The sequence below is a fragment of the Lichenostomus cassidix genome, chromosome 7 (genome assembly GCF_008360975.1).
Source record: "Lichenostomus cassidix isolate B80296 chromosome 7, HeHo_3.0, whole genome shotgun sequence".
In the NCBI taxonomy this organism is placed as follows: domain Eukaryota; kingdom Metazoa; phylum Chordata; class Aves; order Passeriformes; family Meliphagidae; genus Lichenostomus; species Lichenostomus cassidix.
Genome location: NC_139488.1, coordinates 34,122,230 through 34,148,550, shown reverse-complemented (window position 1 = coordinate 34,148,550; position 26,321 = coordinate 34,122,230). Strand labels below are relative to the sequence as shown.

General features: G+C 39.8%; 1 protein-coding gene and 1 long non-coding RNA gene across 5 annotated transcripts in view; one reads left to right on the top strand and one right to left on the bottom strand.

Annotated features, from left to right (window-relative positions):
- Positions 1-26,321, bottom strand: part of ARHGAP15 (Rho GTPase activating protein 15) — a 325,292-nt gene that overhangs the window by 34,888 nt on the left and 264,083 nt on the right. For all 4 annotated transcript variants that reach the window (XM_085067143.1, XM_085067144.1, XM_085067145.1 and 1 more), the window contains one exon: positions 24,367-24,501. In XM_085067143.1, coding sequence (XP_084923269.1) covers positions 24,367-24,501 — 135 coding nt within the window. The remainder of the gene's footprint in view (positions 1-24,366; positions 24,502-26,321) is intronic.
- On the top strand, positions 23,202-25,401 carry LOC146434934 (uncharacterized). The gene is made up of 2 exons (XR_014853546.1): positions 23,202-23,287; positions 24,190-25,401. It is a non-coding gene; the product is annotated as an uncharacterized LOC146434934 (long non-coding RNA).

Below are 26,321 nucleotides of genomic sequence, written 5' to 3'. Positions count from 1 at the left end.
GGCAACTAATCACCAGTCCCACAAATTTGTCTGACACTGATGAAGATACCTAGGCACACGCACGGGTTAAAGCAGGGAAGGCACAACAATGTTCTCCCATTAAGGAATGGCCAGCTGGAACAAACTCTCAGCTATTTCAGCTCTCCTTAAACTCGCGCCGCGCTTCCAGTTGACAAAATGGTGGTGGGTCTACCCAAGCGCTTGACAACCTGATTGGCACATGTGAAATTAAAATCCAAAGGCTCCTAACGGGAAAGGTCTCCCAAACTGGCGGTTTGACTGATACACTGAAAGCAACCCACCGCATTTATCACCCTCTGCCTCGGCTCAGAACTTGGGGAAGACGGCGACAGCAGTGCTCCTTCTGTCCACGCTACTGGCCAGGCAGGCGCGGATCAGCAGGCCACGCTGCGCAACCTGTTTCCCCGGCGGTACAGATTTGGAAGCGGCAGAGATAGCTCGCGAGGGGCAGCCGCTCCATTCGCACCTATCAAAACAACAGGCAGGGCTGCCACGCGTTCAGCGTGAGCGGGCGAGAGGCAGCCCCGGCGGGTGTGAAGCGATGGGAGCCTTCGCCGCGTCCCGCCGGGACAGGGCCGCGGTGCTCCGGTGCTCCCGGCCAGGTGGCTCCTTTCCTCCAACCTGTTTTTCTCCTCTGTGCCTTAAGGAGGGACTCTCAAGCATCTTTTTTCCCTTGAAACTGTTTTTTTTTTTTAACTCTAAAAGGGTTTTCTTTTCCCCCTTTCTTTTCTTTTTAGCTTTATTCCCTTTGGGAATTTGATCTCACGATGCGGCTATTGGTGCCAGGTCTCTCACTGAAATGTCACTCACTGCCATCCCCTTTTTTTGTGGGCTCCTAGGAGCATCCTTAGGGCAGTTGTGGTGGGATTCAGCCACTGAGATGCTGGCAGCTCACCGTGGCGGGGAGTTACCCTGATGTATCCACGTTATCCTCCAACCGCTCCAAGATGTCAGGAGCTTCTGGGACACTTGGTGCAGAGTCTCAGGTGCTCTAAGGCATATTAAATGGCACATTAGATGTACCAGAGTTTAGCAAATAGATTTACCTGATGCAGCTAGATGTTTGTTTATTTGGCGATTGTACCTGCAGGCTTGCAGACCACCTCATCCCCTTTTGCTCTCTGGGGTGGGTGAGGCTCCATCCCTGACATTGTCTGTAGGGTAAGGGGTGTGAAGAATTTGGGTGTTCATAGGTGATGTTGCACCAGCACATCCTGACAATAATCTCTTGCTATGGAAATATTTTGATCTACAGCTACAGATCTTTCAAAGTATAGGGTATGGCTGCTCCCATGGCTGGTGACTCCTTGGACGGGAAGCAGTGCTGTGCTGAAAAGCCCAGGTAAATCCTCATTTTGTGTTCACTTCACTCTGTCCCAGAGATTTCACTGCACAATTTTCAAAGGAAGATCCCCTCTGCAAAACTAAATGGTTTCCACCTTGTGTTAAGCCCTGATAAGGATTTGTTAGAAGCTTTGATCACTGTCTACCTGTTAACACACAGAATACTAAAGAGCCCTCCATGCTCACAGGGGGCAGTGCAGAATTATTATTATTTTTTTTATTTGTGATAAGTATACTATCTGTAATAATTTATGGACATTCTTGAATTTATAAATGTGAAGACTTTGCCAAATATTTTAACTATCCCTCCATGGCAAATTGTCTTTAAATACTGGCAGTTTTTTCTTTTTAACATTTACTTGTGGACCAGAAACACTTGCAGTCTATTGCCCCTGGCCTTCTGTGAGAATGTTAGTTAGCAATGCTCATAAAAACTCAATTCATCAATGTGAACATAATTTGCTATGAACAGAAAGCTCACAAAAGGGTGAATTTGTCAGATAGACAGGTGGCCTGAGATCTCTCCCTGATACTGAACGATATGAATAATAGATTCTGGTAAATGTATGCCAAGACTTGAGCTGTAAACACAGCTGCCTCCATTCCCTTCCAGAATAACAGCTTCGAGAACGAAAGCACAGGAACCACAGTTCCACCTGAGGACTAAGCCTGTGCATGTACACACACACACAAACACACACACTCACTCACACACACACACAAAAATGCAATGGACTCGCAGGCTCACAAAGAAAACAACCCCAGAAAAAGGACAGAGCCCTTTCCAGCTCCTTTCGCAGACCCTTGCTCTGAGCTGATTTTAACATGTGTGGAGAGCAGAAGGAGGGAATAATAGAAAACATTTTAAATATATTTTAAAATATCTGCAGTCGCAGAAATAAATCTTTCTCTGATCCAAAGGAAAAAAAAAGCAAACCCCAAACCCTCAGCTGGCTTTTGTAGGTAAAGGATGCAGACATGAGATGGGGGAAAAAAACATTGTAATGGCACAGATGAATATGGATAAAAAAAATTATAGGGATTTTTTGCTATGAAACTACTTCCAAAAAATAGTTAACTGTAATGATCCTTGCTAGACATGCACAATGTTGGAGATTTTTTGTTGCAGGTTTATTGGTATTTATTTCAACTGTGTTCAGTTTTTGCTGGGGTTTTTTTAAGGCTTAAATCCTTAATTACTGTCCATGCACTGGGATGGAAAGATATTATTTGTGCAAAAATGACCTTTCAGCTTTTCTAATGAACAGCGTTCTGCTGGATGTTTGCCCAACATAACTTCAGAGCAGGCTGAAGGCTGTTCCAGGCAATCCCAATGACCGATGGTACAAAAGGGTCGCCGCAATGTTTGGAGACCAGTGGGAAGGACCTAATCCCAGGTCAGACCTCTCTGGCAGCATCAGATAGGTGGGAGGAAAAGAACCGCAGGACAGTGACTTTGTGTTGCTAAAAATCCTCAAAGAAATCTTAAAATGGGCTTGTTTGGGGCCAGCCATGTTCATTTTTAGAGCATCTGAATCAGTTGATTTTAAAAGGCAGAAATGGAATGTATTGCAGGAGAGAATGTCTGGCTGAAGTGCTTGTTTGGGGCTATCAAACTCTCTTATTTTTGCAGTTCTAGCTGAGGGCTCTCTGCTCTAGTCTTTGCATGGTCAGGGTTTAATATATTTTCCCCTTATAGGTATAAAACAAAGGACTTTTCCCACACTAGCATGCCTTATTTTAGGGATCAGGCAGGCTCTTTATTTGATCCCTCTCTGGCAGTGTTATAGCCCAGGAAATGAACTGGGAATTGTATAATCTGAAGTTCATACATGTTTGTTAATATTTGTTATTTAGGGAGGATGCTTCTCTGTAATGAGTTGGCGAAGGTGAGAGACATGCAAGCAGAACCAGCACATCCTAAAGCTCCCAAAATGTGACCGCATATGAGATATTAAAGGCAAAATGGAAGTTCTGAACAAATGAAATCACTGTCAGAATAATAAAAGAGAAATGAGCTATGATCTAATCTGTTTTCTAGCAGTGTCACAGAGGAGCTATAATAAAAGCTATTTGCAAAGTTCAGAATCATTTCCCGTGCAAAGCCATTCACACACTCTGCGACTCTGGACAAATGGAGGGGGTCTTGGCTCTGCCAAAAAAAATGGTGTGTGGATAGTTTACTATTAGTTTTAACTTTGTGCACCTAAATTTCTCAGTTGGCAGCAATTTAAGCTCCCTCTTTCTCTGAGATGGCACATGAACTTCTGCACCTGGCTTTCTCCCTCTATTTTTGGTGCCTCATCTTCACACCTTTCCAATTACAAGCTGCAAGTGTAAAGGACGAACAGAAAAAGGAAAAAAAAGCCATATCACTGGATGCTTATCTAACCTGGTTTTGCACCATGGGTGCTTTAAATGAGAGCACAGCAGAAGATGTGCTGTGTCCTCACTGGAAATGCTCTCTCTGCTCTCCTCTTTGGAGTCAAATCCCACTCCCCATGTGCCTCTATTTCCTTGGCATCCTCTGTGCAAGCAGTGTGTGAGGAAGGGACAGACAAAAGGGGCACAAGGAAAGATGAAGTGAGTTTATAAATGCCTGTTTCTCCCCTGATCTTCACAATGGAGTGATGAAATATTGATGGTGGTGTACCCAGAGTCTTGCACAGAGCTAATGAAGGTCCTTGCTCTGTATGCTCCTCCCTTCAAAGCAAATAAAACAACTGGGGAGAGTTTCCCCTCTTTACTTTTTTGCATTTTAAAGAGGCATGGGTTGGACAGCTGGAAACAGGACTGAACCAAAGGGAAGAGAACATGGAGCAGAGCTGAGCTGGCCTTGCTCTAGGGCTGTGGAAAAAATTATGAACAGGTGGGAAAAGAACATCCTCCACTGATTTCTGCATAAATGAAATAATAGTAACCAATCTCTATATAGATATTTCTCACCTCAATTCAGTGTATTTTGGTATGAGTAGATTAAGGCAAGGCAGAGGGAGGAAAAGAAAGTGAAAACACTATTTCTCTAATATGACAGCCACCATTTCAAACAAACTGCAGTGGACATTTAAGAGCAGCATGGACCCCTTGGAGATCTCCAAAAGCTCCCTGTTGATGTAAGGGACTGGTGACCCACAGATCTGCTCACAGGGCAAGAAATGAGTGAATGAACATCAATACAGCAAACTGTGGGACCTCCCTGGCTCCCTGCAGCATGGCTGGGTGGTTTCTGAATGTTTTGGGATGTGTGCTTGTAAGTTATTTCTGGTCCAGGGTGGTGGAAAATGAGGTTTGATACAACCATTCATCCTGCAGACCTGGTGATGGACATTAAAAATCATCTCCTGGACTTCATGGGTTGGGCACTGTCCTCTGTTAGAGGGATCCTTTCAGAGCAAACCTGCCTGTGCTGTTTGGCAAAAGGCCAGCAAAAAACCACCAAGGACTCATGTACACAACCATCAGCAACTCACAAAACACAAAACTGAGCAAATCTCTTATTTGTACCCAAATATCCTGGTTGTCTTTGCACAAGTCTCTTTCTAATCCTCCCAATTCCCTTTGCAACCAACTTCCTTGTCTCACTTTCTTCTTTGCTTGTCTTTATCTTTCTCTTAAATATATAAACATATCTTATTCTCCAAAGCAAAAAAAAAAAAAGAGTAAATCACAGTATGAAGGCCTTATTAAGCAGCAATTAGTATATTACCTGGCATATAGGTAAGGTAAAGAATCTTATTTTTTTCATGTTTTATTGGACATGGAAATTACTACACAAAGTGATAAAATAATTCTTCTGCCTGCAAAAGCACCACCAAGCAGTCAGCATGAGTCACCAGCAAAAGCCACAGAAGTCAAATAAACATATGATGCATTGCTTCTATGTGGGAAAGCCTAATGTGTGGAGAAGACAAATATTGAGGTCTCTGTCTGGTGAAGAAAGCATTGCTATATCAATGGAGGTGACTGAGTAATGGCTATGGTGAACTGAGAAGTGGAGCTTACCCAGGAATTACATTTCACAGGGTAATTTTGGTGATTTCTCATGTGCAGAAGGTGAAAAATAAATGGACATTTTAAAAATTGGACGTGTAATCCAACACTTCCACCCACCCTATTATAATGATGGCATTATTTGGCTAGGCATTAAAAATTCGTAATATAATATATTATATAACATATGTATTACATATATAATTTTATATATATATATATATATATGTATATATAATCAAAATACAGGTAACTTCCATGGCATTTTTTCAAGAATTCAAATTTCTAGGTGACTTGTGATAGAGCTTAAGACCAAGCTGTTGGAAAATATATGAGAACATCTACACAGCTAAACAGGCCTGTTCTGAAAAAGCTAGTTGATTTGTGTAGCTTAACTTCAATATTATTGAAACAGAAATGGAGATTACAGAAGTCACAACAAAGGTACATGGCTCTACAAGTCAGACATGACCTTAAAGCCACAGGGACACCCCCACACCACATTTTGGTGACTTAAGGTTGTCACATTGATTCTTCTCAATTTATGACTTGGAGTCAGCTCAGTGGACCTCGGGTTTTTGTCCCTAAACCCACAAGATGGACGTGCCACAATACCCTCAAACATCCATTACAGTGCTAATAAAAGCCAGTAAAACAAGGAAAAAAAAGTGAATATCCAGCCATATTTTTAATCTGGCGCATGAAATTCCGGGAAATTCAAAATCACATGGAATACTGGATATCTATGGTAAAACAATGCACGAATTCAAAATCTGGTTTGGTGAATGCATTAAAGAGTAAAAAAAAGCCAACCTCCCTCCCAAGGATATATAACCAACCTCGTGGAAAACACACTTTGATTGCATCTGGAGCCGAGGCAGGCTGGGGCACCAGGGGCTCACTCTGGACAGGTTGCACCTCCTCCTAACACGCAATGGAGGTCTCAGTGCAGCCTCTGAGCCTCTGGACAAAGCATTCCTGCACTGTTCCTCCAGCACAAAGCCTTCAAGGGGACACTCCTGTACCTCCTGATGCAGGAAAACACATCACAGCACCCAGCTGGGATCTCAAACCAGAAAGGAGCTGCCACCCCCAGGTTACAGTCCCTAAAATCACTCCTACAATATTTGGAGGTTTGAGATGAACTTACCCTTGTCTGAATGTTTATCTTTTTTTTTTTTTCTAATGGAAAATTTATAAATGTTATGTATACACGTTCACAGGCACACACATATATTATGATAGCTGACAAGACTGAAAGAGTACAAAAGGAAACTTTTTTCTTTGCTAAATATGCAATTTAATTCTTCATGTACATACCAAAAAAAAAAAAAATAATACCACTCCTCCTACCCCCACCAATAATCAGCGGTTTGGCATTTTGGAAGAAAAATTCCCAAGTACCCCAAGCTGCTTTCTATGTTTAGTGGAGAAGCCTGAGTGCACCACTAAGTCTCTAACTCCACTTGAACTCTTGCACTAAACATAGAGATGGCCCTTTCTTCTCTAAAACATTCTGGGCTACAAGCTGGATGTGTCAGCAATATAGCAGATGGGGAAAATGTATACAAGTATATTAATTTTGTGGCCCAGATTTATGCACAACACATATTTGCACAGATTTCGTATAGGATTTAAAATCTTGCTTTAACCCTTACTGGATAAATGTGATGCTTGGAAAGAGCAAAAATGTTTGTGGAGTGGGGAAATGGGACAGAGAGGGCTGCTGCTGTCACTGCTTGCTTTGGGACCTGATTTATAAAAATAATCTGTGTGCCTCAGTTTACTTGCTCTGGAAAATTTATATTAATGCTAGCAGTCTCACAATGACTTTGCAAAGTTTAATTAGCTCATAATTAATTGGCTTCTTAAAGCTTCCTGGTTGAAAGCAGAGCTGGGTGAATCAAGCCACAAAAGAAAGAATTTTTTGGCTTTTAATTTTTTTTTTCCTTTTCCAGGTAGATCTGTGGATGTGCCTTCATGTTCACAAATATTCAGGTGAGCATTTTTATCTCCTCGAAACCTCCCCCCAAAAATAGGGCTGTGCATAGCAGGGTGGAGAAATATTTCTGAGAACATTCATACCAGATGTGTGCTCACGACTATCCTGAAAAAACTCTTTTCATTGTCTGCACAATGATTTGTCAATGAGTTATTGCTTTTTATGAATTATTTGCCAAAGGAAAAAAACAAATTCCCTGATGGCTTTACAGGATGCTCTAAAAACACTTTTCCAACTGCTTTAATTATACTTTAGAAGTGAATGCAGCTACCTTGGTGCTAAATTTGGAGACACACTTATGACCAGGATGGGGTGACTCAATTAATTTCTGTGGAGAAACATTAATGAGGGCTGCAAATTTCTTTTCCTGAGGTTTACTGGGTAAAGAGACTTGTAAGTGTCACTGTAATGCTATTATAAAGTAAGTATTTGTAACACTGAGCGTTGTATGTAAATACCAAGTACTACAAAGCTTCCTGGAGTGCTCTACAACCTTGGGCATTTTTTGTGTTAAAATTGAGGCAAATTTCAGATTTGCACCTGGTTTATCTTTATTTCTTCTAGTGGAGGCTGTCCCTGCTTTTAACAGAGGGGTAAGAACAAGACCTTTAACATTCCTTCCAACCCAAACCATTCTGTGGTTCTGTGGTTCTATGATTTCTGAATTTTACACAGATAAATTCCATTTTGATGCATGTTGTGAAGAGGTAACACTTACATGCACAAATATTTTTCTGTTTATTTTGTGTAAAATTTTTCTGTATGTCATTATATACATGCCCACCCTATGTACCTTTTTGTTCAAACCAACACAGCCAGAGAAGGATAAAGACTGAAAATTATCTTTTACATTTAACTCATCCCCAGAACATCGTGGGACTTAATGACTGATACACAGTGGAAGTGACAGACAGGAAAACCCTGTTAACCCTCAGGTCCAGAAGATAAGCTAAAACATTTTCAAAGAATTCATCGTGCCTAGCATCACAAAAGTGGCTCAGTTCATTAGGTGAATAATTCCCAGTGAATTTTTAAAGCAAATTCCACGCAAGTAATGCACAAAAGGAGACCAGGCTAAGCCATACATTACAATATTTCTGCAGTAAATTTGACAGGCTTAAACAAAAAATATTTGTATTGACTGAAAAGCTGCATTTCTGTAGTACCTTATTCAGTAACTCAGGAGAACATACAGTGTGCTATCTGCAGGATAGCTTTTTTTTTTCCCTCCAGATGTCTCTTTTTCCTTCCAGAAGTTGCAGAGCATTGGACAAGCAGTAACAGATGATGAACACATGCATAACTACAAATGGGCAAGCTGATTGTTTTCAGAATTGGTATAAACATTTGCTCTTGGATTGAGATTTAGCCCATAGCAAATCTTTACATTCTCGTTATAAACCTCTGACAAAAAGAGCTTCTAATGAAAATGCTGACAGTGTGAAAACGTGGTTATGGTCAGGAAAACAAATGGATAAAAAGTGGCATTTTGTAGTTCCATATGTATACTTCATCAGGGAAGTCTTTGCTAAGTTTACATTTCAAAGCTAAAGCTTGATGATAACTGCTTCTCCCACCCTTTCTATTTAAGGCCCCCAAACCTACTTCTATTACTGCTATCTCCTACACTAAAATTGGAAAAATAAAACCACCAGGGGCTGGGATATGAACTTTCCTGAGAGCTCAGTGAGCGAGCCAGCAGCTGGATTTTTAGCATCTCTTTTATTTTTGATTGTACAGATAATAGTAGAGCCTAATCAGGACACGGACTCACTGCGGTAGGGTGTTACAGAATGAAAAAAAAAGAGGGGAAAAAAGCAGACAAGGAGAAGAGAACTGCACTGTGTGTGTCTGCAGGGGGTTTATGGCAACCTGGCTGAAACAGCCCCAGACACACTGCCCACACCTCCCTGGCCATTCCATGGTCACAGGGCAACACAAGAGAGGAAGATGTTTATAAAATCTGTTTTATACTTATTTAACACAGGACAAGCAAAGTGCAGATCAGTAGCTGATAATAGCACAAAAATGTGGGTTTACAGGCACAGAGCATTTGAATGCTTTTTGGGACAACCACTGGAATAGGAGCTGTCTGACAGAGAACTTAAATCTTTCCTCAACACCACCAGGGCTTCCTGGGCTTGCTTTAAACTAGAAACTATGGAATAAGAGAAAAAGATAAGAAAACATAAGACAAAAAAAGGGGGAAAAAAATCCCTAAAGCAAGGTTTTAAGAACCAGGAATGTCAAACAAATTGGGGCTGATAACCAGGAGGAGATTGGGCACAGTGGTGGTGCAGTAAGGTGTCTCCTCTGGAGCCACCAAGAGTTCCAGTGGGTGATAAAAATTCCATTGCAGAGAGACAGAGAAAAGGTTCAGCACAAGGAAGGGGCTGTGGGAAGGGATCATTTTCATGGAATCAGAATGTTTTGGGCTGGAAGAGCCCTAAAAATCATCTGATTCCAACCCCCTGCCATGGGCAGTTGTTGCGGCCCAAGCAGCTGAGATAGAACTCAGTGCCCTTGAGAATGTGGAGGATTGGGATGAAATGGGAGAAGTGCCAGAAGAAAGTGAAGAAGAAATGGATTATCCCAACAACCTCCCAGAAAAGTATTACAGATAGTATGAGCCGTTATCTCTCCCCAACCACTCGACGCCTGCATATCTCAGTGTTAGACTTGGTAAATTTAGACTGTAAATTACTTGTATCACTTTTCTATTTGTTCTGAAAACTTGTAAACCCACCCAGTTATGTACCCTTATAACCTGTTGCAGAGCCTTTGTTCTGGGCTCTTCAGATGTCTCTCCAAACTCTCCTATCCCCTATGTAACCCCAATAAAGCTGAAGAGACCTCATCTCGTCCCCTCGCCTGAGCCGACTTCCAGAAGCCCAAATTCATCTCCTGTGTTGCTCAAAACAGCCCTTCTCCCCACTGAAAGAACTTTCCTGTGGCATTTAAAGCACTTCTGGTCATGACTTCAGAAGTAGCCGCCACAGGCAGTGGCATAAAATAATTTTGAATAAAGCAAATTGAATCGTAGCCGAATTTCAGGAAGAATTCCTGACAGCAGGATTGCCTGTGGAACTGGAAAATCCTCCCACTGCCACAGACAGTAAACAAATACTCTGCTCAGAGAGACTTCACTGGCTTGTGGGATAATGAACATGGAATTATATCATTGCAACAATATACACCCGCTGAATTTGACTCCACTTGAGGAGATGAGAGCTCTTAAGTTGCTACGTTGAAAACAATTTAATTGAACCTTGCTAATTAGAATATAACAAGTAGTTAAAAATTATGCAATGCTTTAAAAATATTTTAATTAATTTGAAATTCTGATGGCAAATTAGTAAATGTACGTCAGTGTCTTCCTGTGCTTGACTCAATACATCACAGGGAGAAAAAAAGATTTATTTTTTCAATAGGGACACTGAGAAAACATACACAAGTAGAAAATAATAATGTAGAGTAAGGAATAATTAATTAATTCAAGCTTCAAGATAAGATCACCGTGTCCTGTTGACCCCACATGTTAATCAGTTGATTGATTAATTGCTACAATCATAATAATTATAGGGTATAAATCTAAATACATTTAATGATAGTTTACACTTAGAATAAAAATGTCTTTTATGTCTGCTTATCTTCATCATTTCTTGAAGCCTAGTCATATTTTTGTTTGCCATAAATAAACCTGAAGCATTTTTAGATGCTATCTTTGTGATGAGGTAGGTTTAGACTTCATTCATCTGATGAGCAATATTTTTTGTGTGGCCTCCACCTCCTGTCTAATGAAAAATATGTTCCTGGATGAGAAACAATTGATTATGTGCAGTAACCAATACAACTTCATCAAAAGCTCATCCTTAATTGAAAGACAAGGGGACATAGCAATGAGGCCATTGTATAATTAAAGGCTGTGTTTAACCAGAAGAGTTTTATATATTGAATGATTCTTCTGTTACGTAAACTCAGCCTAAGGTGAAACAGTGAAGCAATCCAGCAGCACAGAAAAATATTGTAAAAAAAGAGGGCAAAGAAAATCAAGAATACTGCTGATTTCTGATTTATAGAAAATAGAGAAGATCTTGACAACGACACCATCTTTGAGTTTGTGCTTTCTGATTAAACTTAATCATGCTTTGTGACTGCACTAAAGGAACGATAGAGGTCCTTGTACCTCAACTGGCACAGCTGAAATCTGATTTTTTACCCAAAAAATACATATGAAAAAGGAAAAGAGCTGCTCAGTTAAATCTAAATGCACTATTAAGGAGCAGTTCTTAAGTTGCTAAGGCCTCACTCAGTCAGTACTGAGGTGGTGCAGTAGGAGTTACAGGTAGAAGTTGCTGTTGTTTGTACTCTGCCTATTCCATGGACAAAACCTCCCTTTTCTATCATTGTCATCCTGGTTACCAAGTCGTGCCATAGAAAAACATCAGGAAACCTTAAATAATTGTGAGATTTAATTTTTTAAAAAGGAAATATTCTGTTGAAATACAGACCTTAACACCAGATTTCATGACCATTTTCAGCTGAGCAGTTCTAGAAATATTGGATTCTTCATTTATGGAGTTGGTAGTATCCATATACTGCTCTGCAACTCTCATTTTGCAGAGATATTTGTTAAATAAATAATGCTAGGTTAGGAATGATAGTATAAATATTTTAAGGAGCCACTAAAGCATTAAAAAAAAAAACCCTAAGCAGGCAAATTCCAAGTGAATGAACTTTTACAGTCTTCAAAGGGTTACCTGACCTTCTAGTTTTGCAGCTTGCTTGTCTCAAAGTTACAGCAAAGAAGGAGATAACAGTGAAACTGTACTATAAAAATAAATTACTATCATGAATATTAAGCAACAAGGATATAATAAACATGACTGCTTACATGATTCTGATTTATTGATACTGATTTGCTAGTAAATTATCACACAAAGTACTCATTTTAGTTGTTGAGGAACATGTGCAAAATAAAGCTTAGTGGACACTTCCCAAAGACCTTGACATCTGTCACTGGATTCATACTGGGGAATCTTGATGCCTCTTTTTCTGGTGTGATATACAGTGGTGCATTTACTTCTCCTTTCCATGGATTTATTTAGTTTTAATTTTTGGCTGCCTGGCTTCCTTAAACTCTCTATTTTAACCATGCACAGTTTTCTAAAACTACTATCATGGAGGTTCAGCTCTGACACAGTGGAACAAATCCAGCTGCAAAATCTCCTAAAGGCTGCTCATGCTTGTTCTGTTAAATAGTGCTCACTTTTGAGTCAAGAGGTTTCATTACTATATTTATGAACCTCTTGGCACCAGGAGTTGGGATTTCCCAGTGCTAAGCATTAATGCATTTTGCATCACTCTTTAGCACTGGGAACTCTGGATCACTGGTGCTGAGGGGTTAAAGAGAGGGGAAAAAAAAATGCAGATCTTTATTTCCAGATAGAAATCTTTAGTGCATGTGTGTGTGTGGATAGTCTGAGAAACTATCAAACAGAACAGGTAGAAATCAGGCTGCCACAGCCACCTACTACAGGAACTGCAGGTTTTAAGGGATCTCAGCATTAACATGCCTATATTCTGCATCAGATATTTGTTATCCAAATTGATGGGAAGTATCCTATCTGAAAATAGGATTATTCTTCTTTAAATTTAAAGCCTGCTTTGTGCTTATGTGGCTTATATCACTTCATGACATGGTGTGTTATGTCAAACCTAAGATTATTTTTTGATATTTCTAAGACAGAATCTACTTAATTTTGCCTGTCATCAGCCAAAAGAGTGTGCCAAAAGACCCCTTTTTATTTTTTTTTTGAGGCAGCGATTCACAAATACCATCTGAACTAAAGGACAACTACTGCTTCAAAGAGAAAACACAGATCCTGGATCAAATTCTAGCATCTCCTAAAGTGGTTACCCTCATCATGGTTTATTATTTCCCCGTGCAGGATTTCTCTCTCCACAGTGAGCTAATTTTTTTTAAAAAAACTGTACATTTGAGCTTGCAGCAGGAATGTGGCCTCATCAGGTGCCCTGAAAACCAAGTAACAACCTCAGCTGCAGAGATTGTAGGTTAGTTCTGGCTGCATGTGAGCATCCAGATGCAAATCCAACACAAGCCAGGGAAAAGGCAGATCTGGAAGTGGCACTTGATAGCCCAGAGCTGGAGCTGCAGAAGTGTGGATAAAGCTGCCTGACAGGCAAGCCTTGCTGCTTCCCCCACTTTGGTCTTGTTTGAAAGGGAAATTAAAAAGAGAAAATGGGGGGGAAAAGAGAAGAAGAGGAAAGTGAAAAGGAGGTGAAAAGGAAAAGCAGGAGAATGAGATGAAAAAAATAATGAAAAAGAGGAGAAGGAAAAGGAAAAGGAAAAAAGAAAAAGAAAATGAGAAGGGAAGGGAAGGGAAGGGAAGAAAATGGAAAAAAATAAGAAAAAGAAAAGGGAAATACAGAGAAGAAAAAGAAGTTGCAGCTTGTGCACTCACTTTATTTGCCCTCCTTGTGAGGGATGTACCAGAGCAATTTCCTCCCTGTCCCTCTTACTCTCAACAGCACCTGTAGGAGTTTTGGGAGAGGATAAACGGTGCAAATCTTGGAGTTTAGTCCTGGTCACCTCGCTCCTCCTCTTTGAGTGCAGCTCTTTCTTTTTACAGGACACGGTAGCAGTGCCAGCTTGGAAAACATTTCCCTTGTTCCCAGAGCTCTCCTGATAATGAGCTACAAACACCAGGTGGTTTTCATGAGCTTCCACAGCTCCCCAGCTCTCAGTCACATTTTGGGGTCCTAAAACTTTTGTGAGTCCTTCCTGATTGCTCCAATTCTTCTGTTTTTTATGAGTGAACACAGTTTGATTTTCTGACCACCTAAGCCCATCTCAGTGAAAAGGTTTTGTCCCTGGATTGCAGGTTTTTTTGTTCCCAATGTTAACACTGTCACTCAGAAGTGTTTAACAGTGACTGAGTCTGACCATGAGCTGCTGGTGAGTGAGATGATGTTCCTGATCTCAGCGAGATTATCTGTGTGATGTACTACCTGCCCAGGCAATGAAATCATTAATGCTGGGGCCAAAATGTGCCAGCAGTCACAAGGGTTAACAGGCTCATGAGTTTCATGTAGAAGGGACTAAAAGGGAGCAGTTTGATTCTCAAGGAACCAAGAGAAATTGCATTTTCTTTTAGAATTCCGGGCGATTCAAACTCCATACCTGTACCACCAGCAGCAGGCAGTGGATTGAACAAACATTCCTGCATCCAAAGAGACATCCTTAAAAGTCCCATTTGATGAGTTCCTGTTGCCTCAGGGCCACACACTCCCTGACACCCATTTAGGAGGAGGATGTGCAGCACTACTCACTGTTCCCATTCCCACACTATTTCTTACTTTTCTTGACTTCCCTTTTAGCTGTTATCTGGTCCAGCTGCTGGAGTACAGCTGCTGAGGATGCTTTTCCACAGCCACATTACCCAGTTTTCCAGCACTACTTTTTCACAATTTGTGTCCCTCCAGAGACATTATAAATCCTATTAACTTTGAACTCTGGCCCAGCCTTGGTAAGAACACCAGCCTACCCTCACATTGAGACATCAATACTTTCCTGAAGTATTTCAGTTGGCAATTGCATTTCCCTTCAGTGAGTATTCTGGTGCTACTGCTATTATTCTATTGCACTGATGTATTATTTTGTGCCATTTAGTGTGTTTTCTGCTATTATGGTAAACTGTGAGGTCGCTTTTCTGACCATTCATGACTTGATTCTGCACCTGCCTGCTCTTTCTTTTTTCATGCCAAACAATTCTAGAGCATTTCCAGAAAAAATGAGCTGCTTTAACTCCTTTCTGACTGATTACTGATCAATGATAAAGGCACAGGAAAAACAGGCTCTATATGACTTAGTTTTCCATCCACCAGATTCTCACACAAACGTTTTTCATAGCCCTAAGTGTGAAGGCTAAGGTTATGCACTTTCCCCTAACTCATCTGCTTGAAACATTTAGGAGACATAGAAATACTCAATAAAGTTAGAACTTACTCTGAATATTACAGCTGTAGTAGTTTAGGTCTTCAAATACCCTTAAATATCTACATGACGAGGACCAGAAAACAACTCAGTTGTTATCTTTTTTTTTCACCAAGACATTATCATGCTAATCTTTGCTGGTTCAGATCCAAGGTGCTACCACACAGAGGTGTGGTGCTACTCTTGTTTGGAAAGGTAGCAACTTTTAGATAGTAGGAAGGGGCATGGAGGGAGGGAGGGAGACAGCACAGCACTGTGGGTGATGGCTTTCAGCATCCCCTCCTCTTGTTCCTGGAGGTTCTCCTTCTCCCTCCCTTCCTGGTCTTCTCTTCCCACTTTCCCCGCCTCACTTCTTCCATTTTTGCACCTCTGAAATTGTGTAACTGGGGCATTATAGGCTGCTCCTCCTCCTGTTATTACTTTCCCCAAGTGGAAGCTTCACTCACAAGCCTGATGAAACGTTTTTCCCCTCCAACCCAGAGTGCCAATTCTCACTTTGTCAAGAGCTCCAGATAACCCTCAGGAGAAGTTCCTCTCCCCCTGCCTCCCCCAAACACTCCAGGTTACAGGGGTCTTGTCACAGTCACTAAAGAGCTCCTCCTCTCTCTTTTCCCCACTCTTTCCTACCCAGTGTTGCTCAGATTTCTCAGTTTCACCACTCTCTCCTACTTGATTCTCTCCATGGGTTTCCCTTATGCTAACCCAGACACAAACTCTGAAATTGGCTTTATTCCTCCTTCTGCCATTTCTTTCATAGAATCACAAGATCATTTAGGCTGGAAAGGTCTTTAAGATCGTGAAGTCCAACCATTTCCCCAGCACTGCCAAGACCAGCACAGTGCTGGACTTACCATGAACATCAAAGTTCATGAAAAGGGTTCTCTCTATGTAGATTACTGCAGATTTGTATCCAATAATTTATTGTGGGAGCATTAAACCATTCATATCACAAACACCTGTGCAAGCCAGTTGGCCTAGTCAATTCTTGTTTAACATTTAATTATGAATATAATTAGCATGAGTTAAGAGACAGGCCAGGCATCCGCAATAAAATTTCTGCTATGCTAAAAAAATTATAACTATAATAACAAAAAAGACTAAGCTGGGGGAGAATATGTCCCTCCTACACAAACTTTTGCATGATAGAAAAATTCAAGCACAGATTCTTTTAAAACTTTCTCATTTCCTTTGATGATAATTGGAAAACCTCCACCATATTTATTACAGCAAATTAAACAGTTTTTCTGTCCCTGTAATATTAGGGCAATTTTCATCACTGGTGTAGCCCAGGTTCTGCAGAGTCTCCTCTTTTCCTCAAAAGGTAAATTTAATTAATTAAATATAATTTGAATATGCTTTCATTTGATGTTATCACCAGAACACTGTGTTAGGTATAGTTTACAAAGGGGAACATCCTGTTAAAATGTTGTTTCAGTGCACCTTTAAGAGTTTTATGAAGTGTTCATTTTTAGCAGAATTGCATGCTGTCCAAAGAAAAGGATTAGTAAATATCACAACATATCTTGTTTTAAAGCCAGAGGCTCATTTTTAGAAAAATAAAACCCAAAATCAATTTAGGATCAGGCTGCCTATGGACAGGTGTTACTTGAGTATCCTTCACAGGGAAAAGCCCTGCAGAGGAGGAAAATCTTCATCTGTAGATTTTGTTTTCATTTCCCTTCCAACAACTTAATAACAACTTAATTAAAACTTTCAAAAAAAAAATTCTTACCTATTAATTTCTCTATTTTATTTCTAAACATTTCTTAATTTCTTAAGTTGGGCTACTTTACACCTCAAAAGAAAAAATCTATTCAAAGACATAACCTCCAATTTTTTTTTTCCCCTAAAACAGTTGCTTCCAGACCTGAAAGGATCTATTTAAAAATGCTGTTGAGCAGAAACAGTTTGCAACTGCGAAGAAAAGGTCATTGAGAAAGAACTAGGAGGTTACCAGGACATATTGTTCCTTGACACCTCCTGGGAACAAAAAGCCTGGAGAGAACCTCTTTAGTTAACAGTTTGCTGCTATTGCAAATACAACAGACTCCATTTACATCCTCAGTGGAGATATTCTTTATGATTGGCTTGAATCTGAGTTGAGAATGTGCTAGAATATTACATCTATAAGGTTGTGAATGTTACAGCTTAAATATATTTAAATATGTTTTACTCATATTTCCTTTTCCTTATTTGTTTCACTCAGGATGGTCATATACACTTTTAATCCCTATTTTGTTCAAACCTATAGATTAGAAGCCTTCTCTTGTAGTCTCTCTGCCTCCTGTGTCATCCTAGCATTTCTAAAATGTGAGGGATTTTTCTTTCTCTGCCAATATCAGTTAATCACTCTTGATTCAGATATTCACACAACTTTCCAGCTAAAGTTTCAAAAATATTTCGAAAATGGGTTTAATACCATTCAGACCCCACTGAAAATACCCAGTACCACATTCTGAATGAGCTGCTATTACTATTTAGTGTCATTGTGTTTGGGAGAATGTATATACCGTATATTTATTCATATATTTGCATGGTGGGGTATCCCTGAGATTATGCTACTCATAAAATCATCCCCTTTTTTAAAAGAAATTTTTTTAAATCTAGCACCTTAACTTTTGATGGCTTCTTATTTCTGCACAGTTGGGTTTTTTTTCTGTTCACATTAGTTTATGGATCTCTACTGTCTTCTGAGATTTAAATTTGGCCAAAAAAGTGTATTAATTATGATGTATCATGTGAAATATATTGTGGTGACCTTGGATTTGTTTATAAATCACCATGTTCACATGAAATTGAGGCTTTCTGATGCCATGCCAAGCCCCAAAACTTCCTTGGACAAGTAAATGGAGGATAGAGAGACGATTTCAATAGGAGGCTCGCCAACTGTGAATCTGAAGGCAGTTTGATTAGGACTCGAAGCCCACAGATTGAGATTATGACAGAAATTTGCATAATGCCAGAGACTGATAAGATTTGGTTTCTCAGGAACCTATTACGTGATGATGTTAAGAGACTGTCATGGATTTCTTACAGTGCAATATGCTGACTTGTCTTTCCAAGACGAGTTGGCCTTGAGCCTTGTTCTTTGTAAGCCTCGAGTGAGGTTTCTTTAGACGTCTTTTGAAAATCTCTTTAGACATCTTTTGTAACTTTCCACCAAGATGATACAAGGATGTTATGACTGTCAGAATAAATGAATGTATTTACTTCCTCTCTGTTTCCCAGCTACTATTTTCATAACACTGCATAGTAGTTCAGAGCAGGTCCTTCCTACATTATATTTTCAACCAATGCAGCTCAGTTCTTTGGTCATGATTATGTATCGATGACTTGATTTGTTTATTGTCTCCTGACACAGTGGTTTGTTTTTTGGTTTTTTTTTTTAATTTTTGCCTGATTTTGGTTCAGACAGCTTCTGTGCAAACTCCTCAAAAGTTACATTATTCAGTGCAAAATTTGCTCTGGTCTGCTGAAGACCGAAGTGTGATCATTGCCCAGATAGATGTGAGTTTCTGCAACATGTTGTCTGAAGCCACACAGGCAGTGGGTTCTTGGGGGCTTTCAGTGAAGCAGAACAAGAGCCAAAGCTCAGAGAAAACCTTTTTTCTGATGCCAGAAATTCTGGAGATGAAGAAAACTGACCAGTGTGGAGGGGACTGAAAACTACTGATAGCACTGGTAGCTTTTCAGGGTTTGAAAATATCTATTATTCCCATGGAAGAAGAATTTATTGCTTTGCTATGTTGCTGTGGTAGATTTCATCAAACCAGACCAGTAAAGACCAGTGTCACAGACCAGCAAAACTGTAAAAAAATATTTTATCTAACAACTTTCGCTAACCAAAAAAGTTACAAAATTCTATCGTGTGTAAGATGCTAAATAACCATCTTCAGTTTCCGTATAGTAGGGTAACACATAACATTGTAGGATTGATAGGAATGACATTGAGAATTCTGCTTAGCATGCACCAGGAGACCTTAATTGATATATCGAAAGGATATGTGTGAAATCATTTGAAAAAAGTGTTAATGGTCTATCAGAGCAATCAAAGAAAAAAAAATCCAGATCTTGAAAAAACAAAAATTAAATGAGTATCTAATGTGGACCTTCGGTGGTGTCTAGGGACTTAAATTCTGAAAAATTTTATTTGGCTGCCATCTATCCCTGAACGTGCAAAGGCTAATTAGGCACTATAATTGTGACCTTTGAGGAACTTTGGGTGCCTATGGTTGTACTTCTCCCCACACAAAGAAATGCTTCCTCTCCTGTCAGGGCTGAAACGCCTGAGCTCCAGAGATGAGGGATTATTTTGCTTAAATGTCTGGGGTTGATCCAGGGGGCAATTGCCAGAGCTGAAACCACATACCCTGTCTGGATCTGGTGCCCTACAAATCATGGTTGGTGTTGAAGGAGACCTTAAAGATCATCCCATTCCACCCCCTGCTATGGGCAGGGACACCTTCCACTATCCCAGGTTGTTCCAAGACCCAGCCAACCTGGTCTTGGACACTTCCAGGGATGGGACATCCAGAACTTTTCTGGCAACCTGTGCCAGGGCCTCACCACCATTAGAGGGAAGAATTTCTCCCTAATATCCAAGCTAAACCTGCTCTCAGTTTTGCTCCATTCCCCACTGTTCTGTTGCTATAGGCTCTTGTAAAAGGTCTCTCTCCATCTTTCTTGCAGGGTCCCCTCAGTAATGTGTCCCTTCTCCTCGTGGTGGGTGTGGATCCCATGTTTTCTGTTCCCCACACTGAGACCTGAGACATATCAGGCTGTGGATTCCACTTGAAAACCTGCAAGTCAGATTTTCAGCACTATGTTTTTTTTTAATAATCTCATTCCCCTGTTCATCTGTCTCAAGTGGGAAACCTACAGTAACAGATACGTTCATTCAGAAAACTGTCTGCAGGAGAATCATAATTCTGGCAGAAGGATTTCTATTTAGAGTATATATATATATAAATAAGCACACATCTGCCTCTGTGTGTGCATTTTAAACAATAAATCTCCTATTTATCTACAGTGCTTATGTGGCACCTATTAAATTCATATTAGAGATAAGGAACTGAAATGAAGGCATAATCACTAGACCTCATTGAAAAAAATCTTTCCAACCTAGTAATCTTTCCAACCTGTTGCAGAGAAAATCAAAGACCTGAACTCAAGCCTTCCAAAACAGAGACAGATGTTGCAGCTTTGGGAACTGGGTGGAATTTTCCTTTGTGGAATATCAGTGAGGTTTTTTCCTAAGTGCAGTTGGACAGATGCACTGTCTATACAGATGCACAGGCTATACAGCTTGCTCCAGCTTGCTCCAGCTGAAAAGATCTGGAAGGACTAGCGGATATTTAAATATTTCCTGTGCTGTGGATATCAGCCATCACAGCACACAGACTGTAGTAGACAAATTTCTTTTTTTTTCCATGCCTTTGCCTGAGACATTTCAAGAAAACTGTTTCAATCAAAATAAAGATTTAGACTCAACCAACGCAATTACCTGCTAATATTTCTAAACAGATTTTAGGGGTAGATTGCAGTGACTGAAGTCCTGGCAAAAGTTTGTATGGCCATGAGGGCTGAATTCTGTAAATAAGGTGATTAAGTGTTTCAGTTGTTGGCACTTCTACCACCTTACTCACATGAAGCACAATTTTACTTGCAGACAATCTGTTGAACTACGTCTGTTGATCTTCCAGAAAATCAATAGAATTATTTGTGGTTCTGAGTAATTTAAATGTGGCTGAACCTGACTTCATAGCAGCATTTGGGCACACTTTAGAAGTGCATATTTCATCCAAAATAACACAAAATTACTTGCCAGTAATACCAGACAAAGTCATTGGAAAGAAAAAAAAGCCCTACTTTCCAAATCCTAAGAAACAAAATTAGTATTGGGCCAGAGGTCTTGTAGCCTTCTATTTATCATTTATAAGTCCTCTGATGTAAGCTGTATGGACAGTTATTACCCAGCTTCTGGCAAGCAGAATTCCAAGATTCTCTAACACCCTGAATGATCTTCCAATATTCTGGTCATATCTAAATTGTTCTAATAGTTTAGCCATACCTAAAGTTATTTATAGGGGAAATTGAAGGTGGATAGCAAGTGCTTTGCCTAACACACAGTACTACAAATCTCATGCACATAATTAAAATGGCAGCAGCATCTAGGAAAATTGATATTAAGCTTGCTACGGATTTTTTTTCCACATAGTCTTTACAGTAGTATCAGAATGAGGAGTCCATCACACCTCTTGGGTTCTAATTCCTCCTGAAAACTCCTGCTAAAGAACTAAGTCCCCATAAATGTTATTGGGAATTTGTTTCTGCCTGCTACAGGTAGGTTTATAGAGCACTTCATCTTACTTAACAAGTGTGAAGTTCTGACTAAGGGGTCTTGAGTGCTGGACCAGCAACATCATCAGCATGGCAATCTGGAAATCAAGTGGGTTTCTTTCTGGCATTATTCTAACTGCAATGCACACCCATCCCTGTGTGTTAGTAATTCTAATTTTTGAAGAACAGATAATACAGTCTCTTTTTCACAACAAACTGGAGAAGAGAAAAAATTTTCTAGCAGCTCAGTACTGACCAGGCAAATTAATTAGCACAAGTAGCCAAAGAATCATCTGCAGTGGAAATGATACTGAAGAGATTTCTTACTTTGCCTCTGGACTATTAACATACCGAAGAGCTCCAAAAACACTGAAAACACCTAATTGTTGTTTATAGATGTTTTTTAAGTAGAGTTGGCAAGAATACGGATTTGTAGATCCTATGGCAGTAAAGGCCAAATAAAGAGAAGATTGATTGGAAATCGTAGCTTACTTTGGACAGTTGGATTAGGTAGAAATCACCCTGATGTGCAGTAAAGCAAGCAACAAGAATTAGAGGTTTGAAATAGTGCAAAGCACATCTTAGAGTGCTAGCATTTCCTTCCTAGGAATAAACTGTCTTAAAATCCCTCTATAAATGACTGTTCATTAGCCTATCAATGTGTATAATGGCTCTCAAAATCATAATAAGAATTAATAATAGTTCAAATAGCAGAAAGGGACATTAATTTCTCACTCATGAATATTAATGCTTTAGTAGACAGTTTCTTCCCGACATGCTTTCAAACTTAATTCACAAGTCTGCAACCGGTTACCTGGTACTTTTACCATAAAAATCCTCCCCACTGGGCCACCAAAAGATGTCAAATCACCCTGACTTGGACACTAGCAGAGAGGATAAGGGCAGAAGAGTGAGATCATGGTGTCCTGATAACATTTTTCAAAATACAATGGTGTTTGCACAGCCAAAACCTGCCCCAGTGGGCAGTAAAAGTGGGGATAACGGGGAGGATGATGTGTTTAGCTCAGGAAGACCAATATGATGGTGGATAATAATGGCAGAGGATGGATTCCAGAATATTTGGGGTCAGAAGGGACCTCTGGAGACCCTCTGGTACATCCCTGCTGCTAGGGCAGAGTCACCTGGGGCAGATGACACAGGAGTCTCCAGACAGGGACACTCCAGGGGCTGCTGTTCCAGTGCTCTGCCACACTCAATGTGAAGTTCTTCTCCAATATTAAATATTGGATTGCAGAATTAGCTGTGCATAGGAGGGTGGATGACCTGCCAGGCTGTGCCCCATGAGCTGGTAAGGACACCTCATCTCCTCCTTTCCAAGAGGGCAGAGCAGATGGATGGAAAACCACCTGAAAGACATGTTCAGGTGCTGGTGCTTCAATGAGCCTCTGATCCCAAGGCATCACAGAAGCTGAACAATTAGAAATTCTTCATTGTTTTTTTTCCCTCTTAGCACTGCAGATGCTGTGCAAAAGGAACTTAAGTTGAGAGATGATGTTCCCCACCTGATTTCCTTTGAAAGGGGAAGAAAGTGAGCTGCCAGGAGTAAATTTCAGGTAATGCATTTCCTTACGCCGCAAGTTTAACTGCACTGCACCACTAAATAACTGAGCAGGGAAAGGATCTTGTGAGATGTATTTAACCTCATTATATCTGATGCTGGGTCTTGAAAAGCTTTAGTTGAACTAAAGACTCTTATGAATATAAAATCAAAGTGAGCTGTACATTAAGGGTTTCGTATTCCCCGACAGCTGCGCATGTGCACACCCAGCTCTCATTAACAGCAATGGCAAATATGTGTGCCCATCACTCAGAAATCAGACCTTTGAGTACTTTGTTGGGTTTGTTTTCTTCTAGAGATTTTCTCTATTGGATCTTTAATTAATCTCCTGCTCGGCTTTTTCCCTTTAAGCTATCCCTCTCCCCTCCTCCCTTTCCAACAGGAGCAAACCCCCAAATCGCTGGGTTTTTTTGTCAAGTTTCTCCAAGCCGATCCAGTTTTACAAAATGCACCTGCATATATTAAATACAGGGAGGGTTTGCAGCCCATAAACCACAGAGACGTGGAGCAGAATAAATGCCTGGGACTTTGAAAATACTTTTGCTGCCTGCCAAGTTTAAACAAAAAAATAATCATCAAGCAAAGGTAGATATGAAAATGAGAACGTGAATGTTTTTGCATTCTTTTTGTGATCACTGCAAGGCAAGAGTCTGCAACCTTGTGGAACAAAACACACACATTTCATTCTGATTAACATAAAGACAGCCCCTTCTAACGTGATTCACAATTATTAGTCTCTCTCTTGTGTTTGGGGATATATGGATTATCAGCCTAGCATATTTTGAATACATACACATTTTAATTCCTTTCCTAAACCATTTTAGGCACTACAGTCAAACTGCAGAGACAAAAAAAATTATAGATCAATAATTTGGTATTTTTTTTCCTTCTCTCCAGCTAAATACCTAAACACTGTAGGAGATAAAAGGCAGTCAAAAACAACAAAAAGACAGGATCACGGATAATGGAAGGTAAGTCAGAACTGAGATGTCCCTGCTCTTCTATTTTTAAGTTTATTATTATTTTTATATAACAGGCTATTTCACTAGCTGCTACTGTATGTGATGTACTTACTGATCGCCTCCACAAACTGTTCAAAGAAGCAGTATGGGAACAGCGGCTCAGGCAGCTCTCTGAAAAACATCTTGAGTGCTCCGGTGACAACGTGGATGTCCTCCCACTGGCTGTCGTCCAAATTCAGCTTCTCTTCTGGGAAAACACGAGGAGAAATGGAACAACTGGTTTTAATGAAACAATTACAAGACACTAATTATTATGTTAATGTTTGCCTACTATCATCAGCAACCGTTAACAGCCTTCTGCACCTAGAGGTTTGGTGCTGTGCATGTTTTTTTTTTTTTTTTCTCCCCCCCCTTTTTTTTTTTTCCTGTAGGAAGAGAACATTTTCAATGGAATACCATCTGTAGGAATGCAGCTAACAAAAAAACAAGAGACACAAAGAGACAGTACCATTGACACAGTATGTCAGATACATTTATTCCCATAATGCATCAGTATGAAAATTAGCATCACAGCTCAACATGATTCAAAGCTATTTGGTTTTGAGGCCGAGGGGCTAAGAGTTGCCAACGATGGACGGCTCAAGGGACCGGCCTAAAGGCCTTGCTGAGCCAACAGGAGACATATGCTAAACATGGCAATAGAAAATGAGTTATTGCTTTACATGTGTTAGCCTTGCTATGTACAAGGGAATAATGGGGAACGCTTTTCTCCTTTTTTTTTTTTCTTTTTTTTTTTTTTTTTTTTGCCTGAATGTAATGTCAGCAAGGAATAGAGGACTGTGAGAGAAAGGATATTAATTCCTTCTTACTGCTTCAAAAATATTTTGTTTGGTTTTCATCTCTGGGAGGAAGATTTGCCCAGCAACAATATTAGACAGACCCCTGTTGGCCTACCTAGGCTATGCAAAGCTGTCAAAAATGATAACACACTAAAGACAAACCACAAGTGCCTCCAAAACTGTTTTGCAAACAAAAAAAAATGTTTTCTTTTGAAGCTTGACTGAGCTAAGGAATTTAAATATAAAAGAAACTAAATGCTAAAATAGAGTTTCTAATAAAAATAAAACAAGATTGGGTGATTATTCTATTTTTCTTTGGTGTTTTTCTTTTCTTTTTAATTCTAGGAGAGTGATACTGTTAGAACAGTGAGATCATAATCCATATAAAACTCGAGGAAAGAGCAAATCCTTATTAGTCCAAATTAAAATGACACAAAATGACACACACTTTCTCCAAGTTCTGTTACTCCAGAAATGGAGTTTGCTTTTTTTCCCCCATGTGCTATGATTTTTTCTTTTTGAAAATTTCAGTCTGAATGCAAATCGGGGGCCAACCATGAAAACTGCTGAACAAATTTAATTTGAAGCAACATAGTCCTGAAATGTTTTACTAAATGTCACTGAAATTTCATGTGTAGCAATTCAGCTGGCTTCAAGAGCAGCCTCTTTACTGAACTGTTGTTAAACAAAATGATAAAATCATTGGAGACACATGGACATCCACAGCTCTGGATCTCAGTACTGTAATGGTTTTCTCTACTTCTGGGGAGAAAATCTTATGCAAAATGGAGTTGTCTTTCAACTTCTATTTAATAAATGTTATTAAACGCTTTCAAAATTTCTGGATTTGGGAGATGTAAATAAATAAAGAATGGACCCAGTTCCTTAACTTGGAGTAATGTGAGACAAAGCTGGAACAAAGGCAGACTTGTGCATTTCATTTAGATGTCTTGCTTGCTTCTTTGGTTTCAAGCCTCTTTTTTTCCCCCCTTTCTTTCTTTCTTTCCCATTCAATTACCTCAATCATAAAAGTAATGATTTGATCTCAAATGAGTTACCAGAGGGGATCTTCTTTAGACTCTGAGATCATATTTGATTGATCGTATTTCAACAATTAGCCTTTTATTTTGCCACACACTATTGAACTAGATCGACAGCATCTTAGCAGGCCAGCTTTAAACAGTCAACTGTTAACAATAGCATCAAAAAGAGAGACCTGATGGGGTTT